Source organism: Helobdella robusta (genome assembly GCF_000326865.2).
Source record: "Helobdella robusta unplaced genomic scaffold HELROscaffold_37, whole genome shotgun sequence".
NCBI classification, from domain to species: domain Eukaryota; kingdom Metazoa; phylum Annelida; class Clitellata; order Rhynchobdellida; family Glossiphoniidae; genus Helobdella; species Helobdella robusta.
The window spans coordinates 1,723,170-1,735,669 of NW_008704785.1; the positions used below are offsets into that span (position 1 = coordinate 1,723,170).

Here is a 12,500-nt window from a genome sequence, read left to right on the forward strand (position 1 = left end):
AATCTTTTTCACCATTGATGTTGTTGCTGTCACCAGAAATGTTGTTGTTGTTGTTGATGACGAAGACGATGATGAAACAAACTTATAAAGACTTATATAAAGACTTATATTTAAACAATAATTAGTTAGATAGACCAATGATTAACAGAAATTATCTTGAAATTATTTTACCGATGGTGATGATTGTGATGACAATAATAATAATAATAATAACGCGATAAAAAGTGAGTAGAATACATAGATACAAATATATATACATACATAAATACATGCATAAACACATATATACGTATCTCAATATGAAATATGAAATATACATTTATATATACATAATGCAATCACCCACATACATACATACAACATACATACACACATACGAACATACATGCACACGTACACACACACACAACAATAATCAACAAACGATTAATTATAAGCGAAAAGGGAGAAAAGGTTGCAAGAATCAATCAAAATTTTGACCAGTCAATCAATCATTCAATCAATCATTCAATCAACCAGCCAATCAGCTTGATGATGATATCTTAAAGATACTGACAACAATGGTGATGACGTCATAATGGGGTAATGAGATGTGTATTTATAGTTTTTGATCAGTTTTTTCCGCCGGCAAACTATTTTTTGTTAGAGTATCAAAAAAATGTTTTTTTTTTAAATAAATAAATAAATGAATAAATAAACAAATACATAAAATTCGTGGCTCTTCTGCATCATTTCAAATGAAAATCTCATTTGAAAGTTTCTCCAAAATGTACAATCTACTACATACACATTCAGTTTCAATTGGTCAAATTATTTCAACTGCACAATCTGACAACTGATACCATGATGACAAATATAGCTAATTAATCAAATTAATAAATACATACTAACGCCGCGCGCCCACACACACGCACACACAAACGCACACATACACGCACACAAACACACGAACTAACACACAAACATACGACATTACCGTATGTACAGTTGTTTGTCTTTGAATCTCTGCTGCAATGGATTTCCCTCCAACATTATCTCCTCCAGTTTCAGCTTCTTTATGCTAATGAGGTCTGACTCTGAAGTCAGCTGTGGGAGAGATAGAGTGAGAAAGTGAGAGAGTGAGAGAGATGGAAAGAAATTCAAAAGAAAAAGAATGACGAGTGAATGAATGAATGAATGAATGGTTGAAATTTTGATGAATGGCTGCAAAAGAGATAGAAAGATAGAGAATAAATAATAGAGAAGACAAATTTATAGACAGATGAATCATGGATCATAGATATACAAATAGGTAGATAAAGAGTAGAAGAATAGAGAGAGAAGGAGAGAGAGAGAGAAAGAGAGAGAGAAAGAAAGAGAGAAAGACAAAAACACATACTAACTCTGTTTTTAGCTAAATTTAGCGACATCAAATTTGGAGCTTTTTCTGATAATGTGGATAGAATTCCTAATCCATTCAACTCGTTGTCACTTAAATCTAACACTTTAATCTGTACACAAATATGTATGTGTTTGTATGTATGTATGTTAAAACCAAATCATTGACGAATGACACCAAAAGCCAAGCGTCTGACTAAATTTGATTTTATTTGCTATAACGTCACTCAACCCCGTCGGCATTCAACTCCACATTTTCCAACACACAGACGCGCAAAAACCGCTGCAGAATGCACGAGATATTATTCATAGCAAAAAAATATTCCCTACTATCGCCTGACCTAACACTGATATTTTTACAAATCCGATTGAAAAACCCGGAGGTGTATGTACGGAGGTGTATGTATGTATGTATGCATGTCTCTATACAGTATGTGTGAGTTTGTCAAACATTAACGAGACAAAATTAACAACAACAATAAGACAACAACAAGACAACAACAAGATAAATATCAATAATAACAAAAATACTAATTATTATTACACTAATAAAAGCTATAATAATAATAATAAAAGCTATAATAATAATAATAATAACCTCTGGAATATTCTGTGCGATGATGTCCAATACATTGTTTATAACTTTAGGCCTCATCATCATCAGGTTGATGTTTTGGCTCAGAAATTCTAACGTGGAAAGTTATTACTATACTTATAATAATAATAATAATGAATAATAATAATAATTAATAATAATAATAATAACAATAATAATAATAATAAATAATAGTAACCAGGGTCTTTAGCAAATGAAGAGAGATCCAGAAAGAACATTTCGGCTTTATACCTCCGGCTCATAACAATCTGAGGTGAAAAATGAATGAATGAGTGAATGAATGAAGAAATAAATAAACGAACGAACGAATGAACGAACAACAAAACATTACTTTCATCTTTTCAACAACAGCAGAGTTGATATCCGTAGGCGGCATAGCACACGGTCCCACCAATATTATCATCTGAATGAATGGCAACAACAACAATAATAAATAATAATGAAAAATAATAATAATAATAATAAATAATAATAAATAATAATAAAATCCAACCTTAAAGCCGTTAGGAGTTGTAATTCTTTTGCTGACTCCTTTTACAGCCCTGGCCTCCTCTGTGCCTTTTATGTTGAAAGTGGCCATCTTGTTCTCATAAGAGAACTGTTTTTCGGAGGAAGACAGATTAGGATTAGAGTAAATTAGGCAAAAATTAGAGTGGTAAAACATAGATGACAAATTTTTAATATGATAATAATTAGACATGGACCGAGAATGCTTGCAATGAAGACATGCATCGCATGCACATTACATGAATTACCCACTATGACTTAAAATCAATAAAGCAATCAATTTTTTTTTTCATGGTAACTCAGTTGGCTTTCTACTCACATTCCACGGCATCATAGGTGTCTTCAGTAGGCCATTGATGGATTTTATTATGAAATCTTTGTCCAGGTCCTTGGCGTGTGGTATCTGGGATATTATTATTATAAATTATGGTTATAAATAATTATAACGTAATAGAATAACCACCATTATAAATTATCACCATCACCATTATTATTATTATCATTGTTTATCATTAATACTAACAGTAATTTTGTACCATCCTGATTTTGAGAATGGAATTTCATTGTTAGATCTGGCTCCACCCCCACTTCCTCCTCCTCCTCGACCCCCTCTGTAGCTGTATATATATATATATATATATATATATATATATATATGTGTGTGTGTATATATATATATATATATATATATGCGTGTGTGTGTGTGTGTGTGAAAAAAAAGAGAAAGAGAAAAAAGAGAGAGAGAGAGAAGGTGAAACAATGGTAAATGAATGGAATATGTAGAGACAGAATCAATAGACAAATAATTAATAATTACAAATTATAACACATACTTTCCTCTACCTCGACCTCTATAATTATTATTATAATTATTATTATTATTATAATTATTATTATTGTTATTGTTGTTGTTGTTCAGACCACTACTGCTGCCACCTTCCATGGAGACATCGTCTTCCATAAGTTTTAAAAGGCTAACTAAAATAGAAACAATAAAATGAATTATTATTTTTATAAATGAATTTATTAGTTAATGGATGTATAAATTATTGGAGATATGTGTGTGCATGTGTTTGTGTATGTTTTATGTCTACAATGTAGACATGTAGACTCTACTACATGTATGTATAATTGGCTAAATGTCGGGTTTGTAATGTGTATTGTATGTGTATGAAAACAATGGTTTTTAATAACATAAGTATGTTAAGTTGTAAGTAAAACTGATAATCGGACCTGGGTGGTTGCTGAAACTTCGAAAATTATTGCCTCTGGACGAGTTTTTGAATGTCACTCGACCAAGTCTGTTACTATCTGTCAGTCAGTTGGTAAGATAATCAATGTTTTATTTAACACATATTCTGTTACAGTTACATCCATGTTAATTTAATACAGTTAATTTAAATTAAATTTAAAATTACAAAAAACACAAAACAGAAACTTTAATTCACTTTTGGAGTTAAAAAACCCAAACCACACCAAACCAAACCAATGGGAGAAAATCCTAATTCACAATTTTTTTACGAAATAGGTAAAATCCGACAAAAGTACTAAAACTAACTTTCGATGTGTCTCAAGCCATCCCTCGTAACGATTCGAAGACATTTTCGCGACATTTTGTTCTCACTTTTGTCACTTTTAAAGCTTGAAATGCTACGATCGTGTATTGACTATATTTATTTGTATACAATGACCATAATGAATGGAAAGTTCAGCGTAACATGCAGTTTATAAGTTTGTTAGGAGAACAATTTTTTTTTTAAATTAACAACTGTTCAATTTGAGAGTTTGCTTAAAATTAATAATTTTTCAATTATTTTTTATTAAAAATTTTTTAAATATTTGGCTTTTTATTTAGTCGCAGATTGAAAAATTCTTATTTTATATTTAATTACCAAATTAAGTGAATGAATGGTAAGTTGTATTAAAAAATGCCTTCGTGTCATCATTAAATAACTGTAAAATGTCAAAAATGACTAATAAAAAATTTTTGGATGATAAAAATGGGCATATCCACACAAGGCAAAACAACCGTATATTGACTTTCCCGCCGACTTCGTTTCGCCATCCGAAGTCTTCGATCACGTGACTAAATTGCTGGCGGATGAACTGAATTTTCTAAAAACTTGCATATTTTAATCTTTCACTAATTAGGGCAGTCTGGGGGAGATTAGTGAAGTTAGCACGCGTAATCCCTGACACTAATCATGCTTGTTTGACTTTTTATGACAGTTTTACGGGAAACCGAGCTGAAGATATAAACAAATTGCGTGCAGTGGCGCCATTTTTTACTTTTACGAATTATTGACATTTTACGAGTTTGATTTCTGTAAGTCAGGGGCAGTTTGTGAGATATTTCATTTCAGTTTACGTTTCAAAAGTTGATTTTTATAAAGATTTGCTATTGGTTTAATTAATTTTTTAAAAAGAAAGTTTCCTTTGAAAATGAACACTGAGGATATCAAACCGAACATTTGGCTTGATCTGCAGAACAATGGTAAGTTGCCTAGCGGCGTTTTCGCGTCAACCTTATGTTAATTTAGTTGTGAATTATATATTATACACTAACTAATTGTTAGATGTATTGTTAGGATTGGCCACAATGTGTCAAGTGGCATTTTGTATTTCTAACTTCTAGTCTAGTATGAGTGCTAGTTGTTTGTGTTTGTTTTTTTATGTTAAGTCTACTAGAAGTTTTTAAAAACATCTGCCAGAAATTTTTAAATTTATTGACAGTCATTACTTTTTGTTTCTTCCTTGCTCACTCCCTTTAGTTTAGCTTTAGGCTTTAATAAATTTTACATTTTTTTAAAAGGTTTATCTCTGTTAACATGTTGAGTAAATAATGAAATGTTGTAATATCTAATTTCTAATGAATCTTCTAGTGCTTATCCAATCAGTAATCTTACTTACATTATATATAATTTTATATTATTAAATTAATTGATATGATTTATCATTTGTCATTCATATAGATGAATCATAATTTAATTTAAATTATGTTATCATTCTGTTGTTATTGTTTATTTTTGTATTTGGTGATTTTATTTTATTCTTATCCCACTAAACAACCATGAAAATTTAAAATAGTGATAACTGCAGCTGGGCAAGCTTCCACACCAACCACATGTAATGCAGAACTCACAAATTTCTATTCAGACATTGGCCTGGAAACGATGGCTCGAGATGTAATGAACATTTTAATTTTTTTAATAATTATTTTTTCTGGCATAATCCTAGGACAGTGCCTGCAATTGAATTGTAAACAAATTATTTTCATGTAATTAAGTTGTAATTTGTATAAAAAATGTGATAGGGTTTCTTTTTAGATTAAAATTTATGTGCCCGGGTTTAATCGTTTGCACTCACTCATTCATACTTATCTCTTGTATTACAGGCACGGTTTTAGGGTTTTGCCTTGTTTTTTCTTCTACATATTCATTATTGTACAACTAACCTTTTTTTCATTGGTTTTACAATGTTTTGGTACATTTTTTCTCCCTAAAATTAGGCGGGGGTCATTGAAGTTGAGGTGGCCACTCAAGCAGAAGTTCCCCAGACACAGTTACCTCAACAAAAAAATAAAAGTAATTATTTCTAATTAATTATTACTTATTTTTCTTCACCTTTTTATATTTAAATAAATAAATAATATGATATGCAATTGTAAAATACTTTTTTAAATTGAAGTAATTCTTACCACTGGAATAACAGTAGTTTCATGTGTTTGGGGAAAATGAAATGTGTATTTTTATGTGTTTTGTTTGGTTTTTCAAAAGATCCAGCTTTTTTCCTCTATCATCTATTGTATCTATTAAATTTAACTTTTGATGGCTAGCTTACAAGATCATAGCAGTGCAAGTACCATCAAAGAACCAGGGTCAGACCTACCAGGTAACCCACGCAAATCACCCAATGCCACAAATACTACTTGCCCCAGCACATCTTGTTAGCATGTGTTTTTCATTCATTTAATAGTGCAATGATAATGTAAGTAACAGCCGCCAGAAACACCAGCCAACCCACCATTCGCATTTCCACTCACCCATTATAGCAGCAGCCCCACATCGAGATAAAGAGTGAGCCCATCAGCACATATCCACCACAACAACACCACCACCAACTGCAGCATCAGCTGCACCACCACCAGCAGCAACAGTTTCAAATTATATCTCCTAGGACAGCTACGACGACAACGGCGACAAACAGCTGGCTACTTCATAATGCTGCCTCTGCTAATAATAAGAGAAGGAATCTGAACGATTCTGTAGAATCTTTTCTTCCTGAAAGGTCATTTTGTATCTTTGTTAAACCCTCATACATGCAGTTAATACAGAAGTGAGCATAGTTTTGAGTAGTTACTCATTCGTAGACTTGCATGCATGCACAATCATACAAAAGCAGACCTACCTGCATGCATACACTCATACATACAAACATACACACATATATGTATATACAAACATGCACACAAACAACAGTGGTAGAAGGCGGAAAGGTAGTAACAGTGGGAAGGGCCTTCGACACTTTTCTATGAAAGTCTGTGAGAAGGTGCAGAGGAAACAAATAACCTCTTATAACGAGGTGGCTGATGAACTCGTCAGTGAAATTTCTGATGAAACTGGAGAAGGAGAGATCAGTGTTAGTGTCTGTTTGTTTGAATGTGTGTGCATGAGTTTGTTTGTATGTGTGTGCATGAGTTTGTTTGTATGTGTGTGCATGAGTTTGTTTGTATGTGTGTGCATGAGTTTGTTTGTTTGTACTGCTTGTAGAGTTTCTTTGTAGTGTTTTGCTTGTCTGTAGAGTTTGTAAACTTTGAAAAAAATTTTCTCTAGATTTTTTGTGAATTTAATCATCATTTTGATACATAGTAATAGAGGTGTGGCTAAATAAAGAAATGTAATAATAACACTCCCGTTTAACACACACACATACACTGACACAGACACACACACATCTAACAACAAGCAGCAGATGGACCAATCATTTGACCAGAAGAATATCAGAAGGAGGGTATACGACGCGCTGAATGTCTTGATGGCTATGAACATCATCTCAAAGGAGAAGAAGGAAATCAAATGGATTGGCTTGCCCACTAACACCGATCAGGAGTATCAGATGCTCGAGGTCTGCGTCGCTGGATGTTGATGTTGTCACGATGAAGTTGATGTGTTTAACGTGTTGACATGTGTTGAAGTGTTTGTAGACTAAGTTGATGTTGTTGTTGTTGCTGTTGTTATTGATGGCTTCAACATTACAGTGTTGTGTTGTTAAATTCCATGTTTTTTCTGGTTCAGCAACAAGAGATGGAGATAATGAAACGAGTTCAGGATAAAAAAAAACAGCTATCTGAACTCATAATACAGGTGTGTCAGTTTGTGTGTGTGTGTGTATGAGGGAGAGGGAGAGAGATATATGTGTCTGTGAGAGAGATGAGAAAGAGAGTTTCTTGAAGAATGATTATATTAATTTATTTATCTATATATTCTCATCAGCAAGTAGCATTTAAGAACCTGGTAGAACGAAATAGGCAATTAGAGGAGAAGAATGAAGCTCCTCCCCCAAATTCAACCATCCAATTACCTTTCATCTTGGTCACTACATCCAAAGATACCGTAATTGAGTGTAATATATCGAGTGATAAGTTAGTTCAGTGATTGGTTGGCTGGTTTGTTGATGGTGTATTGGCTGCTGGTTGTAAAATTGAATTTATTGACTGGTTAGTTTGTTGGTTTTGATCGATTGAACAAACACAATCCTATCCCAGATCTGAATACTCCTTCAAATTCGACCGAGTCTTCTCAATTCACGACGACATTGATGTACTTAAAGCAATGGGTATGGCTTTCAACTTAGATAAAGGTCACTGCTTGAAAGAAGACTTTGAGAAGGTTCTCAAAATGATACCTAATGCTCTGCACCCATTTGTATACGGTTGGTTGGTTTGTTTGTGTGTTTGCTTGTTTGTTTGTTTGTTTGCTTGTTTGTTTGTATGTTTGCTTGTTTGTTTGTGTGTTTGCTTGTTTGTTTGTGTGTGTGTGAGATGGATTTCAAAAAGACGCCATTCCTTTGTAAAGTTGTTATACATTGCATTTCAGTGTGTCTGTCTTTGCCTATATCTGTATGTATGTGTGTGTGTGCGTGCGTGTGTATGTGTACGTGCGTGCGTGTGTGTGTTGTATAAACATTTTTTTAAATATCATTACAATTATTACCACCACCATCATCACTGATAGAGATGGCAAATAGGAAGAATTACATCAAAGTGGAGCCGGAGAGCACGCCACAATCCGGGTAAGTTATCACTTGAACTGCTCTTCACGTACGTACAAACGAATCATTTTAACCTCTCACAAGAGAATATGAACGTTATTAATTACTACGATGGTTTTTAATTGTTGAAGGGCTGCAAAGAATAGCAGTAATGTCGGTAGCAAGAAGATCATAGAATCGACAGTCTATACCGAGTATACTAGTGAAAGTCTCGATAATTTATCCTGGCCGGTCACTTACGGAACCGGTACCGATGTCTCCAGCTGTGCCTCCAGATCAGACCAACCATCTCCCATTTGTTCGGATTCTGATTGATTGGTTCATCCATTGATTGATTGGTTCATTCATTCATTCATTGGTTGACTGGTTGGTTGGTTGATTCATTGATTGATTGGTTTGCTGGTTGGTTGGTTGGTTGATCCATTGATTGATTGATTGGCTGGCTGGTTGGTTGATGGTTGATCGCAAATTGTAACGAAAAAAAGTGAATCATTGTGCATTTTTTAAAACATGTACATTATTTTTCTACACTGTCCATTGTTGCTCTTCAAACATAATACAATAAACCAAATGTTTTGTTATTTCAATTATTATTATTGTAATTGTTATTATTTATATTATATTACTACCGTAAAACGCTCATGTTTTATGACGTTTATAAACTTATGAACGAAAACCATGATATGTTAAGTGGTTAGTTGTTAAGTTTGTGGGTGTGTGTGTGTGTGTGTGTGTGTGTGTGTGCGTGTGTGTGTAGCGTTAGAGATCGTACAGTTATTTATTTACATTTTGGAATGATATATTTTTGCTTTATTTCAGATGAGTATTCGATTTATAATTGCATTTTTTTTTTTCGTTTGTACATATAACTTTTCTTCCTAGTTATGGACTCCCCTACTTCATCACTCCTTTGTACATAATTGTAAAGATAAAAACGTACATACATATACACGTACATACACACATATATATATACACACACAGACAGACATCCATACACACATCCATACATGTTTGTTCGTTAGTCTGTGTGTGTGTTTGTAAGTGTGAGCGTGTTTGTATGTGTGTCTGAAAAGTAGAATTGAATGTGTATATGTACTGTATTTATATATACATATGTTTATGCTCATAAGAAATGTATACAAATGTATGAATATTGATATATGATACATATGTATACATTCATATATGTTTGTGTGTTTTTGTGCAATCTCTAGCCTTATTAATACTTCTGTAATATGATGATTGGGAAATTGAAAAGCAATTTAGACAGAATTGCATCGGTGTTCTTTTAAGTTACTAGTGTTTGAATGTATGTGCTTGTTTGTGTGTACGTGTGTGTGTGTGTGTGTGTGTGTGTCCGTTTCTATATTGTGGATGGGGTATTTGAAACATTTAATCTTTACGTTTTTTAATTAATAAATAAATAGATAGATAACTGAATAATTTCGAATGTATTTGCGATTGTATTGTATATGTAATAACTGTAGTATTGTATTTCAATGTTAAATGAGGGTAAAATGAAATCCAGCGAAAGACGAGTCGTGTTCAACATACTCTCATACAATTGTATACAAATGGCTGTATACTTGAAGTATACACATGCATACATACAAATGAATACAGACATACAGTTAAGATAGTTTAAACTTCAATTAACTTTTAGCATTCACATGTTTACAATTACCTCTTTCGAGTGCATACCTTGATTGCATTTTTTGAAAAGTTATTTGGGGTTGTTTGTAAAACGAGAGAATGATTGTTACTGACGCATAATTATTAACAATCTATAATTATTTTATAATTATTAACAATTCATATTAATTAACAATTCAAAATTTTATCCTGGTGGAATACTTTTTAGAAATTTGAACCAAATAATAAAGTTGCCGGCAGGTTAAAATGCAAGAGCCAAACGAGTTATTGGCTCCACTGAGGGTTGACGACAACGTTAATAATAACAACAACAATAATAATAATATTCATATTAATAATAATCACAATAATTATAACAAGGAAGATAAAATATGCCTGCCAAAACCATGGAAAGTGGCAGTAGTTGTACTATTGCTGTGCGGCTTTTTTGTACTTGGCATCTTAATTGGATCTTACTTAGCGTTAAATAATAATAATAAAACCAACAACAATAATAATAAGATCTATAATAATAATAACAACAATGTTTGTGATGACGGTGACGTCATAATGACAAATAAATACAAATTTATTGATTTTTACGAAAAATTAGAGAATTTTTTCAGAGGACAAAATTTCTTTAACCATCAAATGAGGTCATTTATATTTTATATCCGTATATTATAATGAAAAAGTGAGTTTGTGGTTAGAGTGTCTGGCTGTTTGTGTCGCTGGTACTGGCTTCAAATGCAGGGAAATCTGACTGCTGTGTGTTATTGTTAGGTACTGAAATTCACTGTTGAATTATTTGTAACTGTTGGCGTATAGATTACGAATGAATTGATAAATGATTGATTGAACGAACGAATTAATACAGCGTGGAATAAGCAAATGCATTAACAAACGTCTTTTTTTCAGTTTTTACGCCAAAAACGTCACGAAATATTTACTGAATAAAATACAGCAGATGGATTATGATGACGTCAAGCTAATTATGCAACATAATATCAATAATAATAATAATAATAACATACTTTTTATATATAATAATAATAGTAATAATAATAACGAGGTAATTACATTTAAAAATTTGATGATTACCTCTGAATGGAATGCGGGCAACGAAATCGAAGTAACTTTAACAACAATAATAATAACAATAATTGGAAATAATAATAATAATTCTCATTTATTTCAGGGTAATTTGGAAATTATTGATCTTTCAAAATATGAAAAACTGAACAAAAGTTATCTTGCTGACAAAATCGTTGTTGTAACTTTGGGCGAATTTTTTTCATACAAAAAGGTTTATTCATTTTGGATGGATTGTTTCATTCGTTCGCTCAATCATTCATCACATAATTCATTTATTTTTTCATTCATTCATTCGTTCATCTTGAAAAGTTAGAATGGTTAGCTGAAGCGAAGTCGAAGTTAATCATCATCTGCGGTGATGGAGCATATTATTATGGAAAAAATTTCATGGAATATTATAAAGGTTATTATTATTATTATTGTTACTCTTGTTGTTGTTGTTGTTGTTGTTGTTGTTATATTTAGGGTTATTTGATCGTTGTCTTGTTGTCCGTATAAATGTCTTGTTGCTCCTGTAAATATCTTTGATTTAATAATGAAAATAAACACATCAAAGCAATAATGATAATAGCAATTATCACAGCAAGAACAAAAGAAATAACAACAATAATAAGAAAAGCAACAATAATAAGAACGATAACTTTCACGCAGACTACAGCATATTAAAGACGCCAACGACAGCCATACTCTACGCGAGTAAATATCGAGTGAAGGAATTTTTTCAAACAAACAAAGGTGGGTTTATTATTATTATTTTTATTATTTTTATGATATGATGATGATAGTGATTGCTACAATAATAATAATGATTTTTCTAGCGCTGAGCTTACGAGCTAAATTTAAAATTCTAAAAAACTCGGATGAGAAAAAGTCGTCTAACATAGTTACATCTTTGTTTGGGTCCCAGGAACAAAGTGATAAAATTTATTCATTCATTCATTCATTCATTCATTCATTCATTCATTCATTCATTCATTCATTCATTCATTCATTCATTCAT

General features: G+C 32.1%; 2 protein-coding genes across 2 annotated transcripts in view; one reads left to right on the plus strand and one right to left on the minus strand.

Annotated features, from left to right (window-relative positions):
• Nucleotides 1-4,178, minus strand: part of HELRODRAFT_192740 (hypothetical protein) — an 8,907-nt gene extending 4,729 nt beyond the window's left edge. The window contains exons 1-11 of the mRNA XM_009023641.1: nt 4,059-4,178; nt 3,734-3,811; nt 3,336-3,478; nt 3,024-3,119; nt 2,820-2,903; nt 2,487-2,591; nt 2,325-2,396; nt 2,172-2,241; nt 1,976-2,064; nt 1,383-1,490; nt 977-1,086 (exon numbers count right to left, since the gene is read on the minus strand). Coding sequence (XP_009021889.1) covers nt 977-1,086; nt 1,383-1,490; nt 1,976-2,064; nt 2,172-2,241; nt 2,325-2,396; nt 2,487-2,591; nt 2,820-2,903; nt 3,024-3,119; nt 3,336-3,478; nt 3,734-3,811; nt 4,059-4,113 — 1,010 coding nt within the window. The 5' untranslated portion in view covers nt 4,114-4,178. The remainder of the gene's footprint in view (nt 1-976; nt 1,087-1,382; nt 1,491-1,975; nt 2,065-2,171; nt 2,242-2,324; nt 2,397-2,486; nt 2,592-2,819; nt 2,904-3,023; nt 3,120-3,335; nt 3,479-3,733; nt 3,812-4,058) is intronic.
• A 403-nt stretch (nt 4,179-4,581) lies between these two features.
• On the plus strand, nt 4,582-9,357 carry HELRODRAFT_113490 (hypothetical protein). The gene is made up of 12 exons (XM_009023642.1): nt 4,582-4,994; nt 5,588-5,685; nt 6,009-6,084; nt 6,336-6,445; nt 6,552-6,787; nt 6,979-7,138; nt 7,469-7,624; nt 7,795-7,863; nt 7,993-8,141; nt 8,265-8,431; nt 8,734-8,791; nt 8,902-9,357. The coding sequence occupies exons 1-12, from the start codon at nt 4,943-4,945 to the stop codon at nt 9,083-9,085; spliced, it is 1,515 nt and encodes a 504-aa protein (XP_009021890.1). The 5' UTR covers nt 4,582-4,942; the 3' UTR covers nt 9,086-9,357.
• Nucleotides 9,358-12,500: the final 3,143 nt, after the last annotated feature.